Source organism: Glycine soja, chromosome 2, assembly GCF_004193775.1.
Source record: "Glycine soja cultivar W05 chromosome 2, ASM419377v2, whole genome shotgun sequence".
NCBI lineage: Eukaryota > Viridiplantae > Streptophyta > Magnoliopsida > Fabales > Fabaceae > Glycine > Glycine soja.
In genome coordinates this window covers 43725026-43746448 of record NC_041003.1, presented here as the reverse complement: position 1 = coordinate 43746448, position 21423 = coordinate 43725026, and the positions used below count along the sequence as shown (strand labels likewise).

The following is a 21423-nucleotide window of genomic DNA, read 5'->3' as shown; positions in this document are numbered from 1 at the left end:
TGATATTATATTTCATTTTTAATTTAGTTATCTTAAAATATGCTTTATAAATAATAACAATAAAAATAACAAGTTTATAAATATTTAGTTAAATTAAAAATTATTTAGAAAAATGTTACAAATTGATTGATAGATAATTATATATATAACTTTTTAATACATTTTTATTTTATTTTTTAGTTTAAAGTATATCCAACAATTTTGTCGTTGACTAATTTTCATTGGAGGGTCTAATTGGTCACCTTTTGTGGGATCTCCCTTTCAAGTGTATTTTTTTATTTATAAAATTCAAATTCGAGACCTTATTTAAAAAAACTATGAGTCTAGTATCACTTGAACTAACGACATTGGTGTAAAACATTTTTATTTAATACTCCCTGTAGTACTTGTTATAAGACATAGTTTTAGACAAAATTGATACTCCCTCCATCCCAAATTATAAGATCCTCTTAAAAATTGCTTGTCCAATTTATAAGACCATTTTCTAATTCTTAGATGCATTATTTTTTTCTTTCTAAATATCCTTACTTATCAAAACATTAATTTTTCTCTCTCTAAAAACTAATGAGAAACATTAAGTGGATAGAAAGATAAAAAAATGATAATTTTGAAATAATAGTATAAATAATTAACAAATTTAATGCAATTAACTAGTATTCTTAAAAAACATAAATTAGTTGAAATGATCTTATAATTCGAGACAGAGAAAATAATTCTTTTTATACATCTTTTTTGAATTCCTATAAAACATTTTATCATCCCCCCCAATATTAACTTATGAAATTCTCTAGGTATTTGTGTTTTTTTGTTGAAGTTGTGCACAATTACTCTTTGACTTTAATGAAGGAGAAATGATGGGAGAGAAGTGAATAGAAGGTAGGGGTGAAATAAAAAAGTTTTGATTATTAATTTGATCTCTAAATTATTTTAAAATTTTCAATTTGATCACTAAATTTTTAAAATGTTCAATTGGTCTTCAAGTTCTTAAAAATGAATCAGTTTGGTCCTAATTTTTTTGAAAGTTTCAATTTGATCCTCAAATTCTTAAAAATGAATCAATTTAGTCATCAAATTATTTTAAATGGTTCAATTTGATCTTCAAGTTCTTAAAAATTTAGTGACCAAATAGATTCATTTTTAAAAATTTGAGGACTAAATTGTACCTTTTAAAAAATTAGGAATCAAATTGATTTATTTTTAAGAGATCAAATTGAAACTTTTAAAAATATGGAAACCAAATTGAACAATTTAAAATAATTTGGGGGCCAAATTAATAATTAATTCAATAAAAAATAAAGCAGGGTGTGAACTTAATATAATAGAGGTGAAAATAACAATATTGCTACATAAATGACCAGCCCAAGCTCAGAAATTTCTAGGCCCAAGCTTTTATAACAGACTGGGTTTGATATGAATTTCCCATTATACCCTCCCAGTTTCTTCTGTTCTGTTCATCCGTCACTCTCTTCCCTCTTCTTCCTCCCTCTCTCTTTGGCTTCGCTGCATCAGATCTCGCACACGCAGCGTAACAAATTTCCTCCTCTAAGCTTCAACATTCTCTTTCTAGAAAACCTCTCTCTCTCTCTCTCTGAAGCTCTGGTTCATGCGCAATGGCTGCGAACGCCCCTATCACCATGAAAGAGACCTTAACGGTTAGTTTCTCTGTTTCCCATTCCTACCCTTTTCTCAATTTCCCATTTCCATTCCAAAAATCAAAGCTTTTTCCATTTTCAGAAAATGGGGTTGTCTTTTTTCAGATCCCAATACCATACACAGCATTGTCACCATTTCATTACAGTGACCCCATTGTGAAGTTTCCACATTTTTTTTGTGTTTCTATTTTTTTTATGTGAGATTCGGCGTTCTTTTGCAGCTGGGAAGCGTTGGAATCAACCAGCAATTCATTACATTTACTCATGTGACAATGGAATCGGATAAGTACATTTGTGTCAGGGAAACTGGACCTCAGAACAGTGTTGTCATCATTGACATGAGCATGCCAATGCAGCCTTTGAGACGGCCCATAACTGCCGATTCGGCTTTGATGAACCCCAATTCTAGAATTCTTGCTCTCAAAGGTAACGTTGGAGGCTCTGATTCGTGTTGGTAGCTCCCAATTGCATCTTATGTCTGTTATCTGATTTCGTGATTATGGGAAGAATCGAAATCCACAAGTTGTGTGTACACATTTGATTTTGGTGAATGATCAATGTGGTTCACGTCATTGTGATAGTTAATGATTTGGATGACTGCAGCTTGTGTAAATATGTGTGTGTTTTGTATGTTTCATGAATATGAGGTTCTATATGCAGCCCAAGTGCCGGGAACCACTCAGGATCATTTGCAAGTTTTTAACATTGAAACGAAAGCAAAGATGAAATCGCATCAGATGAAAGAACAGGTGTGAATTTGTCCATGATTTAGAATTAGATATGATCAAGGTTTTAAATTACTACTGTGGCAACGTTGCGGGTTGATGCAGGCCAAATGGCCAATTTCGGTCAATTGGACCTGATCCACAAGTGGCAACGTTGTAGGTTGATGCAGGCCAAATGGCCAACTGCGGTCAATTGGATCTGATCCACAATCACGAGTTATGACTTTACCTGGTTGTAGCAATCATGACTTTATGTGGTTATGGCAGCCACCACGGCCAAGATGTTGTGGCTGCATTGCATGATGCGGTTTGCAATTTAAATCCTTGGATCTTACCTTGTAAATATCTTTTTGTAAGATAATGTGTTGGATTGAATACGTGATTATTGATTATATTGTGTTTGATGTTCCATTTCCTTTAGGTTGTCTTTTGGAAGTGGATAACTCCAAATACACTGGGAATTGTCACTCAGACGTCTGTATATCATTGGTCAGTTGAAGGTGAGTTTTTATGATTTTCCATTACTAAACATATGTTTTAATTTCCTGTTCTCTTATGGAATTCTATTTGCTATCTAAATTTTACATTTGAACATTTTATACTCCAACTTCATACTATGCACTGGAACACTTTAGGCTTGTGTATTTAATATCTTTACCATTTCTCATATCTTTAGGCGATGGTGAACCAATGAAGATGTTTGATCGAACAGCTAATCTGGCTAATAACCAAATAATTAATTATCGTTGTGATCCTAATGAAAAGTGGTTGGTTTTGATTGGAATTGCTCCTGGTTCAGCAGAGGTATGCAGTTTCTTTCTTTTAATGATTTTCGGGCATTAATTTTTAGGTGTTAGAAACTTTTCCTATCAGCATATTAATAGGCTGCAAATTTCTGGCAATCTTATGGGGTTCATTGTGGCCATTTTTTCTAAGAATGACATTGACATCATCTCTTGAAATACTATAGGTGCTATCTTTACTTGTTCACCTTGTTAGAGTTGTTTGGCAAATTATGGGGTGCTCTAACAAACCACCCCATTCCTCTCTCTCGCCTTAAGAAGTTACGCACTGAAAATCTCCTTTTGATGGTTATGTGTTGTTACAAGAGTAGGCAGTTCCTATCTGATCTTTTACCAAAATGTAGTATAGATCACAAGCTTGTTATGAATTTATGCTGATGAAAATCTATGAATTAGCTTATACTTCATGAGTTACATGTCAAAGCACTGAGTTAATTATTGTTTCCTTTTGTAATTTTATGAATTATATATATATATATATATATATATATATATATATATATGTTAGGATATAAGGAGAAGGAAGAGTTAGTTAGAGGGGTTTATTAGATATAAATAGAGGAAGAAGAATACGAGAGAGTGAGATCTTATCATTTGTAGATTGAGCATTAGCTCTTTGTGAAAGGAGAAATCCTTTGTGAAAGGGAAACCCTTGGAGAAGAGTTTTCTCTCCTATTTTCTGTTCTTTTCTTACTAGTCAATAACATGCCCCCTTGTGCCTAGGGCTATGGGCCTAGAGGATGGAAAATGTGGATGACCCAACAATGAGTCTAGGATAGACTCTAGTACTTCTTAGAATTTGAGTGTTGGGCTTTAGTGCTTAACTCAACCTCACAAAATCAGCTTGTAAGATGAGGACTGCTCGAGCTTTGCAAGCACTACTTAGGTCATATCTCTAGTGATGTCGGACTAAACACCCCCTTTCGCACCTTGCACAATGCAAGTTCTGGAGGCTGCAATGAAGACTACCCAAAGAGGCCGCAATTAAGGCAGGTTAGGGTTAGGGGTGACCGTGGTTAAGGTGGTTTAGGGGTAACCACAATTATGGTGGCTTTCCAACGTATAAAATTAAGATATTCAAGTTTTTCTTACGAAGTAAATATACTGACCCATTTCTAATTATTCACTTGATGGTTTGTATCTATATTCTCCCAAGCTTTTATTTTGGTATTATTTTTGCTCAACCTTGTATTTTTCCAGTTCTCAGTTTTTTAATATTAAAAGGATTTTCTTTACTATGGGTACTAACTACAAAAATGTTATGTATACTTTTTCTTTTTAAGCTAATGGGTTTCCTGTTTCTATCTTAAGAAGAATTGTTATCCTCCTTAAACTAGTTCATGTATCTTATTAATAGAATTGTTGATATTAATTAATGAATTATCTACTTATATTTTATAGTTACAAATTGCACATATTTTGAAAATTATAATTCCCCGAAGCTTACATTTTTATGTGATTTAAATTTCTGAACATTAAACCTTGTGAGCTTATTAATGTGTAAGAATAATTTTATCTCATCTTGTTTGTTGTAGAGACCACAACTAGTAAAAGGAAACATGCAACTCTTCTCTGTGGATCAGCAACGTAGTCAGGCTCTTGAAGCACATGCTGCCTCGTTTGCTACATTTAGAGTAACTTTGTCTCCTTTGTGATTCATTTATTTGGATATTAAATGTTATTTTAGTTTTGCTTCTAATTCAATGGTGTTTGATATTTTTAATTTATGCGACATGTAGGTGGCTGGGAATGATAAGGAATCTACTCTTATTTGTTTTGCATCAAAGAGTTTGAATGCTGGACAGGTTACATCAAAGATGCATGTCATTGAACTTGGTGCCCAGCCAGGTATAAGCATGGCTAGATCATTGTATAGACTATCTATCTATTATCAACCTGTTGAGGCATTCCTACGGATTGATATGAACAATGTTAACCTATGTAATCTTTTATGCCATCACTTGTGATATGAAGTGCCAGAGATCATTAACATTGGACACTGTTAACTACCCTCTTCAAATGGAGTAAAACCTAAAAATACTTTGGACTAAACTATCTCAAAAAGATATAATTGAAAGCTATGATTGAGTGAGTGTCTTTTATTGGTATTATATTTAACTACTTCATATGCATTCTGAGTTTAGGCTTCTCTTTTTTTTGCTTAATTTATAGTTGGTTTGTTCTTTTCTTTTGATGCTTTAAACAAGTGAATCATTTTAAAATGAGGCATATTAAGTAAATGTTTTTTTCCCTTAGAAACGCATACTTCTTGATACCATCTGGATATTGTGGCATTTGTTGTTAGGCAAACCATCATTTACTAAGAAACAAGCAGATCTGTTCTTCCCTCCAGACTTTGCTGATGACTTTCCTGTGTCAATGCAGGTATAAGTGTGAACTTAAATGATCAATTAATATTTTCTCCACTCTTGATAGACATCTTGTAAAATATTTATTATGCTCTGTTGTGCAGATTTCAAATAAATATGGATTGATTTATGTCATCACAAAGCTTGGGCTGTTATTTGTCTATGATCTGGAGACTTCAACTGCAGTTTATAGAAACCGAATCAGTTCCGATCCTATATTTTTGACCACAGAAGCACTTTCGGTAGGGGGATTTTATGCCATCAATAGACGTGGCCAGGTGTTGCTTGCTACTATAAATGAGGCAGCCATTGTACCTTTTGTTAGTGGCCAGGTAATTTATATATGTGTATGTTTTTTTGTAACGGAATTATGGGAATAATTTCTTTGGAACCTACTAAATGTTTCTGAAACTTTTGCAGCTAAATAATTTGGAACTTGCTGTTAATCTGGCTAAAAGAGGAAACCTCCCTGGTGCAGAAGAATTGGTAACATGAGTTACATTTGGTTAATATTGTGCTGTTATCAATGTTGCCAAACTTTACACATTCATATTGACTTTTGAGACTTTCTGATTTTATTGAGTTGAATGAATGTTTTATGAGAGCTAGAATATTTTTCAATTTTCTGGGGATGCTTTTTGCCTTGATATATAATATTTTTCTGAATAGCATTCCAGGAGTGTGATCTAGAACAATTATCAGCAAGGTAACTGGCATAAAAGTGCAAGAGAATTATAAGCAATATATTATTTGTGTTTGTGGTGTAGTTTTTTATGTTGAGCACTAGAAAGGTCACTTTACTGCTTTAAGTTCAAGGTACCTGATTTTTATTTAAACTGAAAAATTTAATTGTATTAACATATAATTTATTTTTATGAACTTTTTTTTCTTCCTAGTTGATTTGATAAAGTGGAAATGGGAAGCATGCCTTTCTTGTTGTTTGTTTTTCTATTGGTTTTATAATTTACCTTCAGTGATTGTCATGTATCTGCCTTTTTCTCAGGTTGTCAAGCGGTTTCAAGAATTATTTTCTCAGACCAAGTATAAGGAGGCTGCGGAGCTCGCTGCAGAATCTCCACGAGGAATTCTTCGAACTCCTGACACTGTTGCTAAATTTCAGGTACACTTTTGTGTTTAGATTTTCTCTGTTGTACATGCCGGTGCTTCTTGTTCCTGTTAAGTGTTTTCTCTCAGTTGTATGGTGTTTATTAATTGTGGCGATTTATATGGGAGTTCAATATGCTTTTTTTTCATCTATTTCTTTATTTTCTTTTCAGAGTGTACCTGTGCAAGCTGGGCAGACGCCACCACTGTTGCAGTACTTTGGTACTCTGTTAACCAGGGGAAAACTCAATTCTTATGAGTCATTGGAACTGTCACGGCTTGTGGTAAATCAAAACAAAAAGAATCTTTTGGAAAATTGGCTAGCAGAGGACAAACTTGAATGCAGTGAGGAGCTTGGTGACCTTGTGAAGGTTGTGATAGAAACTTAAATTGATTCTCTCTATCACTTTATCATTTGAGTACACACAAACACATGGTTAGGGTGAGAACACAAGTTATTTCCTGTGATCCATGTTTCTTTGCTTATTGAAAAGTCTGATTACCATTCATATAAATTTGAAACTAATTATTATGAAGTTACAAAAAGCAACCGTTCTTTTTATAATTGAATGGATAATCTGTCACATAACATAAACTGTAATAGTCTCCATCTTTCTCGCTCTTCTGGTTGCTTCTTTAGTTCACTTTGAGGATACTAATATTATTTTCAAACTCTGGGCACTGTTTGGAATTTGGATGAGCTTATTAAATTAACTTTTGAGTTTTGAAACACCTATATAATCTGTTTTGGCTTGTTTTTGCAAGCTATAAATTGAAACTTATTATGAAAATAAGCCTCCGTGAAAGCTGAATACAGCTTAAGGTAATTGTCTTTGCAATAGGTATTGACTGATTTAATTTAACCATAAAAAAGGATCAAATTCCATCCTTTATAAGAACTTGTTATCTGTTGAAAACTTGAAATGTATATTCAAATTCCATTAAACTTATTTAGTTGGACCACAGTTATGACATAACAGTAGAGCGTATTTAATTAGCTCCATCAAGTCCTTCTTAAGCTGTTTATCCACAAACGGATATTTATGTTACTGCCATTTTTTATTTCCTTCAAGGGAATTCAATGTCTTTTCAGTTTGCTTTATTTTTATTTTGCTGATCTTTATGAGAGACATGCATATAACGCAGACAGTGGATAATGACCTCGCATTGAAAATATTTATCAAAGCCAGAGCCACACCGAAAGTTGTTGCAGCATTTGCTGAGAGGAGGGAATTTGACAAGATTCTGATATACTCAAAGCAGGTAATGAAACAATTTTTTTATTAGGCTTTTATTTTATAGAACAATAAAAATAGTGGTACTATGAGTTATATTTTGGTCTCATTACATAATCTAATCATTTTTTGTTTTATAGTAGATGTTAAATGTATTTTTTCCCTTTTATTTGCTGAAGGTTGGATACACGCCTGATTACATGTTCCTTCTGCAAACAATATTACGGGCAGATGCCCAGGTTAGTGGTTTCTTTTAGAAATAAAATTGGAAATGCTTATGCCTTACCTTCTATGAAATTCTTTTATGGTACACTTGTTTCTGTTCTAATCATATTTTAACCTGCATAAAATAATAGCAGTCATGAATGACAGACCGACAGTTGAATTAAATGCATCCTAATGGTGATGGTTCTATATTGTTTATGATGCTAGCCTAGTTACCTTTATACAATATCAATTATCTTGCTAGTTTACTCTTTTATTTGTTTATTTAGAACTTGTTTCATTGCAGGGTGCTGTAAATTTTGCTCTGATGATGTCTCAAATGGAGGGGGGTTGCCCTGTTGACTACAACACAATAACTGATCTCTTTCTTCAGGTTTATCTTGTTCTATTCTATTGCTTTAATGATGTTGGGTTCATTTTGCTCTCCTATCTTTAATATTTCGATCCACCATTTAAAGATTGAAGTATCACATATAGTCATACACAATCCCCCTCCCTCTGTTGCATTTTTCATTTTCCTTTATAGAAGAAGCATTATTGCTTGATTACTTGAGCCTGTTCTACTTTGTTGTTTTTGAAAAACCATTAGTGTAACTGTAATGTTTTAAATGAAAGAATGAAAAAATGCTCGAGAATGGAGTAACTTTATCTTCTACTTAGTTCAAAATTGGAAATGACAATCTATATTAAACCAGGCCTTCTCTTTCTTAAAACTTGTCTTCCACTTAGTTGAAAATTGAATATAAGAATCTATATTAAACCAGGTCTTCAGTTTCTTAAAACTTGGGTTAGTGTTTTTTTATAACTATCTTAGGCTAAGATATTGGTTTATTATTCCTTTAATTTTGATAATTGGGGACAATTTATTAAAATTAGAACCAATTATTCCCTTATGTTTCAAATTTATTTAGGTGCTGGAATTGTTTACCCTTATTTTTGTTTATATGTTTCTTTGGCTTTTTAGAGGAATTTAATCCGCGAGGCAACTGCCTTTTTATTGGATGTGCTGAAGTCAAACCTACCAGAACATGGATATCTTCAAACAAAGGTTCTTTTATTTTCTTTGCTTTAATCTGTATCCATGAAACAATTGGTGTTATATAGTTTTTTTTTTAATATTTACTATTTTTAGGTACTGGAAATTAATCTTGTGACCTTTCCAAATGTTGCTGATGCTATATTGGCCAATGGCATGTTTAGTCATTATGACCGTCCACGGATTGCTCAGCTTTGTGAAAAGGCTGGCCTTTTCATTCGGGCTCTTCAGGTTCTTTGCTTTTATTCTTATGACTGACTGTAATTTCTTGTCAGAATAATTTCTTGAACCTTCTTGTGTGTTGCTTATGCAGCATTATTCCGAATTGCCTGACATCAAACGTGTCATTGTGAATACACATGCCATCGAACCACAGGTTTGAATCAAGTGCTAAAGTGACTGGATCTATCTAAATTTTTTTTATTTATTCTTATCATGAAATGATTTTCAGGCTCTAGTTGAGTTCTTTGGAACTCTTTCAAAAGAATGGGCGCTAGAGTGCATGAAAGATCTTTTACTGGTCAACCTTAGGGGCAACCTTCAAATAATTGTGCAGGTACTGTATTAGGGCTTGGTAGTCGGTATAATGTTTCCATGATATTTTTTACAATTATATTTTTTTGGGTTTTTTTATAATTTCTATAAAAGAATCTTACTAGTACATTATTTGCAGACTGCCAAGGAATATTGTGAACAGCTCGGTGTAGATGCATGCATTAAACTCTTTGAGCAATTCAAGTCCTATGAAGGACTATACTTTTTCTTGGGTGCATATTTGAGCTCTAGGTATTTCTTAAGAAACAATGTACATGACATCAGTTCTCCACACAAACTATTGCTTTTCTAGTTTTCTATTTACTTTTTTAATTTTGGCTTTTTATTCTGTCTTGTACAGCGAGGATCCTGATATTCACTTCAAGTATATCGAAGCAGCTGCTAAAACTGGACAAATTAAGGAGGTGGAGCGTGTTACTCGGGAATCAAACTTTTATGATGCTGAGAAGACGAAGAACTTTCTAATGGAGACCAAGCTTCCAGATGCACGGCCATTAATAAACGTGTGTGATCGTTTTGGTTTTGTTCCAGATCTCACCCATTATCTCTACACCAGCAACATGCTGCGTTATATTGAGGGATATGTTCAAAAGGTATTTGTTGTGACGGGTGGTATTTAATTTTTATGATTCTCAATATAGGAGTGTATTTTAAATCTTTCCAGGCTGATATCAAACATGAATTTCTTATGTTATCCTTCTTGCTTTAGGTGAATCCAGGAAATGCTCCTCTAGTTGTAGGACAGTTGTTAGATGATGAATGCCCTGAGGATTTCATTAAAGGTCTTATTCTTTCAGTTCGTTCTCTTCTTCCAGTTGAGCCTTTAGTTGAAGAATGTGAGAAGAGGTGTGCAAGTTTTTTCCACCCTGCATCCCCAAATTACCATATTATTTTTTCTCATTTCACTTTCTATGCGCAGAAATCGTCTCCGCTTGCTTACTCAGTTTTTGGAGCATCTTGTAAGTGAGGGAAGCCAGGATGTGCATGTGCATAATGCTCTGGGTAAAATTATCATTGACAGTAATAACAATCCTGAGCATTTTCTTACAACCAACCCATATTATGATTCTCGTGTTGTTGGTAAATATTGTGAGAAGCGGGATCCTACACTTGCTGTTATTGCTTACCGAAGGGGGCAATGTGATGATGAGCTTGTTAATGTTTCCAATAAAAATTCCTTGTTCAAACTCCAAGCCAGGTGTGTGTACTATCCTTCATTAAGGTGCCATTGTATTTCATCATGTTAGTTTGGGACACTCATGTTATTTCTTTTTGTTTGTATCAGATATGTTGTGGAACGTATGAATGCTGACCTCTGGGAGAAAGTTCTTAATCCCGAGAATGAGTTTAGAAGACAGTTGATTGATCAAGTGGTGTCCACTGCTTTGCCTGAAAGCCAGAGTCCTGATCAAGTTTCCGCTGCAGTGAAAGCTTTTATGACTGCTGATCTTCCCCATGAGTTGATTGAGCTTCTTGAAAAGATTGTGCTACAAAATTCTGCTTTCAGCGGAAACTTTAATCTACAAAATTTGTTGATCCTCACTGCAATCAAGGCAGATCCCTCAAGAGTCATGGATTACATTAATAGGCTGGACAACTTTGATGGCCCTGCTGTTGGGGAGGTGGCAGTAGAAGCAAACCTATATGAAGAAGCTTTTGCCATTTTCAAAAAATTTAATTTGAATGTTCAAGCTGTTAATGTCCTACTAGATAACCTTCGGACCATTGATCGAGCTGTGGAGTTTGCATTCCGGGTTGAAGAAGATGCTGTCTGGAGCCAAGTGGCTAAGGCACAACTAAGAGAAGGCTTAGTAAGTGATGCAATTGAGTCATTCATCCGTGCAGATGATTCCACTCACTTCTTAGAGGTTATAAAAGCTTCTGAAGATGCAGAAGTATACCATGACCTAGTAAGGTACCTTCTTATGGTTAGGCAGAATACCAAAGAGCCCAAGGTGGACAGTGAGCTCATATATGCATATGCAAAGATTGACAGGCTTGGAGAAATTGAAGAGTTTATATTGATGCCAAATGTTGCTAATTTACCAAATGTTGGAGACCGTTTGTATGATGAGGCTCTCTATGAGGCTGCAAAAATTATATTTGCTTTTATTTCAAACTGGGCTAAGTTAGCAGTGACATTGGTGAAGCTTAAACAATTCCAAGGTGCTGTTGATGCTGCTAGGAAAGCAAACAGTTCAAAAACATGGAAGGAAGTTTGTTTTGCTTGTGTTGATGCTGAGGAATTCCGATTGGCTCAGATTTGTGGTCTCAATGTCATCATTCAGGTGGCATTCTTTTTCTAGAATATTTTATCATTTTTCATTTTTATCCTGATAATCCCAGTTACCCCTGCCTCACTCAAATTTTCAATATAGAAATTTACTAATCATATTGCAAATCTTTATGTGCAAGTTAATGAGTTGTGTTATGAAAATTGGGAAATGTAGAACATTGGCAACAAGTGGCAGATAGACAGTTGATTAGTTTGTTATTTTCTGTTGTTTGATTACTAATTCTCTTTATTATTATGAAGGTGGATGATTTGGAAGAGGTTAGTGAGTTTTACCAGAACAGAGGATGCTTTAATGAACTGATATCTCTAATGGAGAGTGGACTTGGACTGGAGCGTGCCCATATGGGTATCTTTACTGAGTTGGGAGTTCTTTATGCAAGATATCGTCCTGAGAAGTTAATGGAGCACATTAAGTTATTCTCAACTCGGCTTAACATTCCCAAGCTTATTCGAGCCTGTGATGAGCAGCAGCATTGGATGGAACTTACATACTTATACATCCAATATGATGAGTTTGATAATGCTGCAACCACTGTAATGAATCACTCTCCTGAAGCATGGGACCACATGCAATTCAAAGATATTATAGTTAAGGTTGCAAGTGTGGAGCTCTACTATAAGGCTGTTCACTTCTACTTGCAAGAACATCCTGATATTTTAAATGATCTTCTTAATGTACTTGCCCTACGTGTGGACCACACCCGTGTTGTGGATATAATGCGGAAGGTCTGTATGTCTCAGTCTGTTTTCTAATGTGTTAAGTCTTAATCTTATTTTGGTGAGGTTAATAACCGTTCGAAAATATTTTATGCAATATTCTTATTTGTTGCTTGATTTTTTATGGTTTTTAGGCTGGTCACATTCGATTGGTTAAGCCGTACTTGATTGCAGTTCAAAGCAATAATGTGTCTGCTGTTAATGAAGCTTTGAATGAAATTTATGTTGAGGAGGAGGACTATGATAGACTTCATGAATCAATAGATCTGCATGACAACTTCGATCAGATAGGTCTTGCACAGAAGGTGAATCTTCCTTATCTTTCAAATTGCTAAAATTGAAATCTGAATCTTACCGAGACATTTGGGTGTGTTTGGTTTGCATTTTCATTTTCTGTTTTCATTTCCTGTTTTCATTTTCTGAAAACTGTTTTCATTTTCAAAATATTAAAATTCTGAAAACATGTTTGGTTTGACTTCTTGTTTTCTGTTTTCATGAAATAAAAATACTGAAAATTTATGATATATTGACTTTTTGTCTTTTTGTATTTTTAGATTTGCTTAAAATTACATTCATTGCCACCGCAATTTCATTTTACCCGAAATGAGGTTTTTGTTCTCAACTGAAAACGAGAATTTATTGTTTTCATTTTCTGGTTATTTCCTATTTTTATTTTCACTGAAAATGTTTTTAGAAATCCAACCAAACACATTTTCATCACCATTTTCTGTTTTCAGTGAAAATGAAAACACAAAACAACCAAACCAAACACCCCTTGGTCATTCGATTTGAAGAAATGTTTTTTTTTTCCTTTCTTTTCTATTTTTACATTTAATTACAAAAAATGTCACTTTATTTTCATTTTTTGTTTCCTGATTTCAAAAGTTTCTATAACAGTGAAAACATATTTTTTTGTAATTAAAACAGAAAACTGTGAAATCACAAGTTTTATTGTTTCCTATACAAATCTTTGATATGGAAACATGGTTACATTTTTGTAATTAAAAGTGAAGTCAGAAATCATTTTGTTAAACCAAGCATAGCCTTAAAGTTTGACTATTGGTTTTGGCTTTAACAATGTGTATTTGCAGATTGAGAAGCATGAGCTTCTTGAGATGAGGCGTGTCGCTGCTTATATTTACAAGAAAGCTGGAAGATGGAAGCAGTCCATTGCTTTGTCAAAAAAAGACAATCTTTACAAGGACTGTATGGAAACTTGCTCTCAATCTGGTGACCGTGAACTCTCAGAGGATTTGCTTGTTTACTTTATTGAGCAGGTCTATTTTCTTATTCCCTTCCTTGAAATATCAAACTCTTCTATTCATATCTCAAAACCTTGCCAGGTCCCACTGTGCGATTTGACCTCTGCTACAAATTAAATAGCTTTCATAAATTCATTCCTTCACCTCACCTTTGTTTTCTTTGTGCTTCGTTGGTCTTAATTTTTAATTTTAACGAAGTAGTTAATTAGTTATGTTCATATTATTCCTTGTATCTTTCCAGGGGAAGAAGGAATGTTTTGCATCTTGCCTCTTCGTCTGTTATGATATAATACGGCCAGATGTTGCTCTTGAGCTAGCTTGGATGAACAATATGATTGATTTTGCTTTCCCATACCTCTTACAGGTATATTTTCCCCTGGGGTTTCTTTTTTTTATGTGAAATGGGGCTAAAAGCCCAAGGAAAAGAGACTAAACAGGAATGACACGAGGGGTTTCTTTCGCTATATGTATTACTGGATGATTTTTCTTCCTTTTATTGATAACCATTTTTTAATATTTCCCCCCTAGTTTATTCGAGAGTATACTGGTAAAGTTGATGAGCTTATCAAGGACAAAATTGAAGCACAGAAAGAGGAGAAAGCTAAAGAGAAGGAAGAGAAGGATGTTATTGCTCAGCAGGTACTCTCCCCCCCTCCCCCAATATCAAATGCTTTCCATTATGAAGTCAGATAATATCCTTTTTCTTTTGGGTACATATTTTATCTTATATTTGGCTATCAAATTAATACTAGTTTCAATTATCTCCAGAATATGTATGCCCAGTTACTACCACTTGCTTTGCCTGCACCACCAATGCCAGGTATGGGTGGAGGAGGCTATTCTCCACTGACAACACCCCCTATGGGTGGTATGGGGATGCCTCCGATGCCACCTTTTGGAATGCCTCCAATGGGCGGCAGCAGCGGCTCCTACTGATCTCTCCATTCAAGACAGGAGAAAATTTTGCTATAAATTTTATCGGAGAAGCTAGGTACATTGTTTTGAATCCACAAGCATTGAAGATGAGTTCCTCAGCTTTAAGGAATTTAACATGATGAATGTAAGCATCTACCTTAGCCTTCTGACGACTGTGGCTTTTTTGCATGGAAAGTTTTTAGGTTCTTATTTCTTTTGTCAATTGCTGAATAGATTGGGTTGTCTGATCAATTCTGTGAGATGATTGAATCTTCAGAGGCTTTAGTTCGGTTGTTGATGTATAGTTGATTCTTTCTCTCCTATAATTGTTTTCTTAGTTATGTAGTCATGTAAATGTATTCTGATTAGGATTTAACACAAATTTTGTTCGGTTAATTTGGTGTATAAAAATATTCATCAACTATTAGAAATGGTCTCTTTATGTAGCAGGCTAGTTTCCCTTTTTCCTTTCACTGATAAGTTTGGTTAACTTATTCTGAATATCCATTTTTATTTGGAGAATTGAAATTTGTGAGATGCAAAGAGTAAAAGAGTGGTGCGAATAGCCAAGCCTCTTTTTCAAAAACTTTGAAAGGCGGGGTCGTGTTTGAATCGTACCGTGCTCATTACTTTGATGATTTTCACCCGATAAGTATGAATTGACTGCTTCATGATTAGAAAACAAAACTGTTTGTGTAAAATGAATTGACTCTTTTGCGGAAAATGTTTTTTCCTTTTTTTAACACGAATTTGTCTAAAACTAAAAATGAGATTAAACAATCTCATCCTATGTCGTCCAATAAAATTGTACGATTTTTTACTCACAAAATTCTATATAATTTTATTGGGTTATCTAGGATGGAGTTATTTAACTTCATTTTTACCTGGGGACAATTAGATCACCCCTTTTAACACAAGTAAACTTGTTAGAAAGCAGTTTTAAAAATAACATTTTTCTTGACAAAAAGTTACCATTATTTTAAGATAGCATGTACCTTTTTGAAGAGAAAGTTGTTTTTCATTACAAATAATCTAAAATATATAGAAACTAGAAAGTTTCATAGGATGCTGAAGATTTTATCGCTATAAAAATAATTTTTTTTGGATCAAATAACCCAGGTTCAATTTACCCTACCCAAAACACCAACGAGGTTCAAAAGGGTCCAATGTCATGGTTGGATCCAAGGTTCAAATAATCAAGGTCTGTCTTGTTACACACGCCCAAATTAGGAAGTTTCCTACGTTCACGTTATTCACATTTAACAATGTTAAAATATTCATATTTTTAGGGATTATCTCATGATGGTACTTGACTAACTTGGTTGTGACTCACCTACAACAGAGTCCTGTAAAAGTTTGGCAATATATTTTTATTTTGTCGGTTCACATACTAACTAGAGTGTTAGAGTGCTCTTGTAACTATTTCAGATCCCTCACCTTTTTCTTGGATCAACACTCAGCTTCATCTCCTCAAGTGGGCCCAACCACCTTTGGAGACTCAGCTTAATAAAAAAATGAATCTACAAATTCATTGCAATTATCGTAACATTTGATTTAATTACCATAATTCTTTTCTCCGCAAAGCTGGGAAAGAGGCTTGAAAGTTCAACAGAAAGGACCGTCGAACTGCAGTAATGGTTAAACTATTTTTTAAGAAAAAGGATAAAAGCATTAAAATAATATTTCACTTCTAATACAGTGTGGTATTTGTTCTGTTATGTTCGTATCAAGAATAAATTATATGAGTTTATAACATGTAACATGAAAATCTCAAATGCAGTAATTTGTGTAAATTCAAATTTGGTTAGCTTGCTTCTAAAGACAAAGTTCACATTTTTTAGAATTAGCCAATTGGGTAAACTTTATTGAATTGGCAACCCAAGCCACAACGCAGGTAAATGATTCACTGACACTAACCCCCTAAAAAAAATCGAACAGTCTTGAAAAATATGCTGTACATAAGGATATCACTTACCATCTGGCTCAATGTTTTTACCTTGAGTGGGTGTTGTTTTTTATTTTTTTGAATCAGCATAAGTTTTTTTCTGGTCATTGTTTGCATAGGTTTAAGTGATTATTTCAACTTCATCGCCAATGAGAAAGAGGAGAATGTAGTCAAATATCAACTTTGCAAACCGTTTTGCACTGCGAGAAGTTTTTCTATACTCACGATCCTTTTGGTAGGAGGAAAATAATGTGAGAAATAGGAAAATGAGAAATAAGTGAATGGAAATAAGAAATGAAGTGGATTTAGAAGCGTTTGAATAATGAAGATAAATAAGTAGACAAAGATGAGACAGTCTCAAATAGAAAAATAATTAATGAGGTTGGTGGGTGAGTGTATTATTAGAGAATAATATCAATTATGTCAAAACAAGAGACGCACAGATTATAAGTTCATCTAATGGTGCGGGATGTAAGTGAGTGCCAATTAAAAGGACAATTGATGTGTATATGTGTGTTTTCAGTATGAAACAATTAATAAGGTCAATGTGTGTGTTTCAAGGGAATGGTGAAAATTGTGTTGAAACAAGAGACACATATTATAGGTTCATCTAACTATATGAGTTCATCTAACTATATGAGATACAAGTAGGTGTCCGTTGATAGCATGATGTTGTGCAAAATTGGTCATGTCATCATGCAAAATTGATTATAGGAAATAAATTTGAATGAGACCTACCTCTTTCCACCCAATTTCATATATACCAAACAAATTCACTTTGGATGGTGTCTTATTTTCACACTTCTTCCTATATTTCTTTGTCAAACATAGTCTTAGGAAAAAAATTTCTCCTCTAGCAGTTACTTATTGGTTTGAAAGAGGATAATCTTGCAACCATATTCAAATTTATCTTTTGTTTTTTTTTTACATAAATTTATCTTTAGTTTGAAATCATATTTTTATTATTTTTATTAATAATTTAAAAAATAAATTTATTTTTACATGTGTTTTAAAGATTTGTAGAAAAAAATAATGAAAACATCAAAATATTTTTTCTATTGTTTTTTATACTAATTTTTTAGAAGGGAAAATAAGATGTTTTTTTAAATAATTTTTTAAAAAAACTTTTTTTAAAATCCAAGCCCTCATTTTTAAAACCACTCTCCACTATATGCAGGTAAGTAAACAACTTTTAATTTAAACTCTTATATACATATTTTAACAAATGCCAAATATAACAGTACATTTGTTCTTAAGCTTACGAGCCACTCTTGATGCATCCATCATACAAACTATTTAATGAAAAAGATAGCTTTTTTCAGTCAAAATCAAACTGATGTGTATTTTAATTTTTACAAATTATTCAATCTAAACGCTCACTCGTTTTAGAAAGACAATGGTAACACTCATTTTCACTTGGCACTTGCATTAATTGATCCTTTGATGATGTCTTTATACATCTTTCTACATGTAGATAAGTTTGGCACCTGAAGTGATGGGTTATTAAGTAACACCGACCTTAATTCATGGCAAAAATATCATGGAAGTTGTAGGTACTAAGGTCCAAACACATCAAAATCCCAATTTCATCTTGCATTCCATTGTATCATCAAACCTTCTCCACTCCTTTTTTTTTTTTTAATTTCTCTCAACATTAGACTCACTAATTGGATTTTCCTATCCATTTGCCATATGCAATTGTTGGCCCAAAGCAAAAAGTGTTATTGCGGCGTAGGCATGACCATGAGGCATGCTTCTTGTGACCTTGTCCTGCCTAACATGAGGCTTGCCCAATTTGAACTTATGGTAAATTCAACAAAGAAAAAAACACCACACTTTGCAAATTGTGTGCTGATAATCCTCCTAACCCTTATCGCACTTTATGTTTGTTTCGTGTGATATGAGCCGCAATTAAAACAGAATACTCCCCATATGTCTCCCACTCAAAAAAACATACCACAAAAAAGTGGTCTCTTTCATTTTCATTAGTTTTAAGTGGCTCTTAATTTCTGCCTTTTTTATGGTAAATTTTATAACACGTCGGTAATGGGAAAACTAGCATGTTAGGTTTAAGTTTGGACTTATCACTCTTCTATCTTACTTTAATTCAATTTTCTAGTTTATACATGGAGAGAGGCATATTTTATAAGAGTGAGAAGATTAAATTTGAATTGTATAACCAAACATAAACAGTCAAGATTTGATGTTAAAATGTCATATGACATTTAAAAAAAATCATATTACATTAAATATTAATCGTTTATGTTTGATTATACAGTACAAATTTAATCATCTCACTCTTATATATATATACACACACACACACACACACACATATATATATATATATATATATATATATATATATATATATATATATATATATGAGATCATATTATTACAGTATAACTTTGACAACTATTATATTATTTTTATAAGTTGATATAGAATGTAATTTTTATTAATTCATCATTGAATTATATCTAAATATTACCAAGATCGTTTGTGTTAAAATTTGTCAAAAGTAAACAATAACAAGAAGGTAATCAATTATTTATATTTTAGTATATTTTGAAATGTTTATATTTGATCGATTCTAATCTATATGAACAAGATAACAAATAATTTTAGACAAATATGAAATTTTACATATATGATCTATGTGAAAGAAACTTTCAATCTAATGGTGAGTTTTAAGAAAATATTATTCAGTTGAAAGTTATCAAATGATATAATAGTTATTAAAGTTACATCAGTGTAATTTGACTGATCCTTCTATATATATATATATATGTTTGTCTTCTCATCAATTCTCACTATAATGACAAGGGGAAAAGTTTTTTATTTATTTATTTGCAGAACACAATAGTGATTTTTTTTCATTTTCAGTTAAAATATAACAATGATGTAGTTTATAATGTTAGTTAAGGGATAAAAAGATTTTAAAAAAATATGGAAAGAAAAAGTAGATATCACAAATAACTATAGATATTATATTTCACTATTAATTTACTGAAAACTAGTTATCTTGTTAGAAAATATCAACCCAAAAAAAATGTGTCACTTTAATAAAAAAAATTACTCTAATGTCCTTTATGTTATGTGTTTCTTTATTTATAAATATGTTATATTTCAATTCAAAACTTTTTTTTATCAACTTAATATAAATAACCTTATTAGTGTTTTAACTCAATACACAATAATAGTCCTTCTATTTCTTAAACCTTACACAAATCTTTTTCTATTTTATAAACACTAAATTTAAATCCTTCTATGATAATGATGGTATCTACGATCGCTTATAAACTTGGACGAAAGTGTCTTTTCTCTACACCATCTACACCATCATATACGCTTAAAACAATGACACTTTGTAGCTCTTCATAAACTTGGGCATGGGTCTCCCTTCACTACAAATCTATAATACTCCACCACTATGTATGCATGAAACATTGACAATTGTATCTCTTCAATGACTTATATGTGGGCAAAGACACCTACCCATCCACATATACACCATGTGCACAAGCGCATATAGATATATACTTGAACATCATATTCATGAACAACTTAACTCTTTTTCTGTATAACATACTTTGAAGTATCAAACACGAATCATTTACAATCAACTTCAACATAAATTATATTTCTCAATTCCTCTCTATCTTATTATGACGTCTCCCTTTCATTCTTCTCTCTCTTCTGTATCTCCTTTTATCTTTCTCTTTCTCTTCCACGTCCCTCCCTCTAATTTTACTCCTTTGTTCTATATATATATATATATATGATACTATCTTTTAACAAAAATAACTTTAAGTGATAAGAGAAAATTTTATCTTTTATTAATAATAATTAACAATGTTTATATTTTATTATTAAATAGTATTTTCATGATTATGGATTATGTTTAAATTAAAACATGAAATATGAGAAAAATATGTTTTTAAATCCTATAATTTTGATCAAATGTTGTTAAATTCATATTTTTTTATATTGATAAATTTTGTCTTTAAACATTCAAAACATATTTATTTAGTTTTTCTTCTCTAAAAATTCATCACATTTTTTTAAAATAAAGAGAGGCATTGATCACATTTGATTGAATGTATAAAGACTAAAAAATATTTTTTCATTAAATACTTAATGTTTGATTTTGTAGTGATTAATTATCAATTAAATTATGCTATAAGATTATTTTAGATTAATCAATTATATTTAATTTAAGTCCAAAACATGCCATTGCGCTTAGAAAATTATTACAATGATAATTTTACTAGAATCAAGTAAAATGTAAGATTATCTCTCTACATGAGAGAATACATGTAATCTATAAAAAAATATAAAAAGTAATAGTATAAATTATATTTTTAGTCATTAATGTTTTTTACAAATTTTCTAATTTTTAAACCTATTTTATAAGAATTTATTATTTTAAAATAGTTAATGCGTGCTTAAATATTAGCAACTTAGGCTAGATAGATTAGACCAATTATTAATAAGTTGAATCACTTCACGTATCTTATGTTGCCGCAATTTAGAGGAATTAACTCCACAAATTTAACCCACTTTACCATTCTTAATCAA

At 32.4% G+C, this 21423-nt stretch overlaps 1 protein-coding gene across 1 annotated transcript; it reads left to right on the top strand.

Annotated features, from left to right (window-relative positions):
- The first annotated feature begins 1438 nt into the window (after positions 1-1438).
- Positions 1439-15356, top strand: LOC114396704 (clathrin heavy chain 1-like). The gene is made up of 30 exons (XM_028358825.1): positions 1439-1652; positions 1874-2078; positions 2313-2401; positions 2799-2877; positions 3054-3181; positions 4716-4814; positions 4920-5028; positions 5486-5565; positions 5654-5881; positions 5970-6035; positions 6553-6669; positions 6827-7024; positions 7800-7916; positions 8068-8127; positions 8400-8486; positions 9078-9161; positions 9246-9380; positions 9463-9525; positions 9601-9705; positions 9823-9935; positions 10045-10297; positions 10414-10550; positions 10624-10902; positions 10990-11992; positions 12241-12726; positions 12852-13022; positions 13809-13994; positions 14221-14343; positions 14508-14618; positions 14748-15356. Exons 1-30 carry the CDS (start codon positions 1611-1613, stop codon positions 14913-14915), a joined length of 5121 nt encoding a protein of 1706 aa, XP_028214626.1. The 5' UTR covers positions 1439-1610; the 3' UTR covers positions 14916-15356.
- The last annotated feature ends 6067 nt before the right edge of the window (positions 15357-21423 follow it).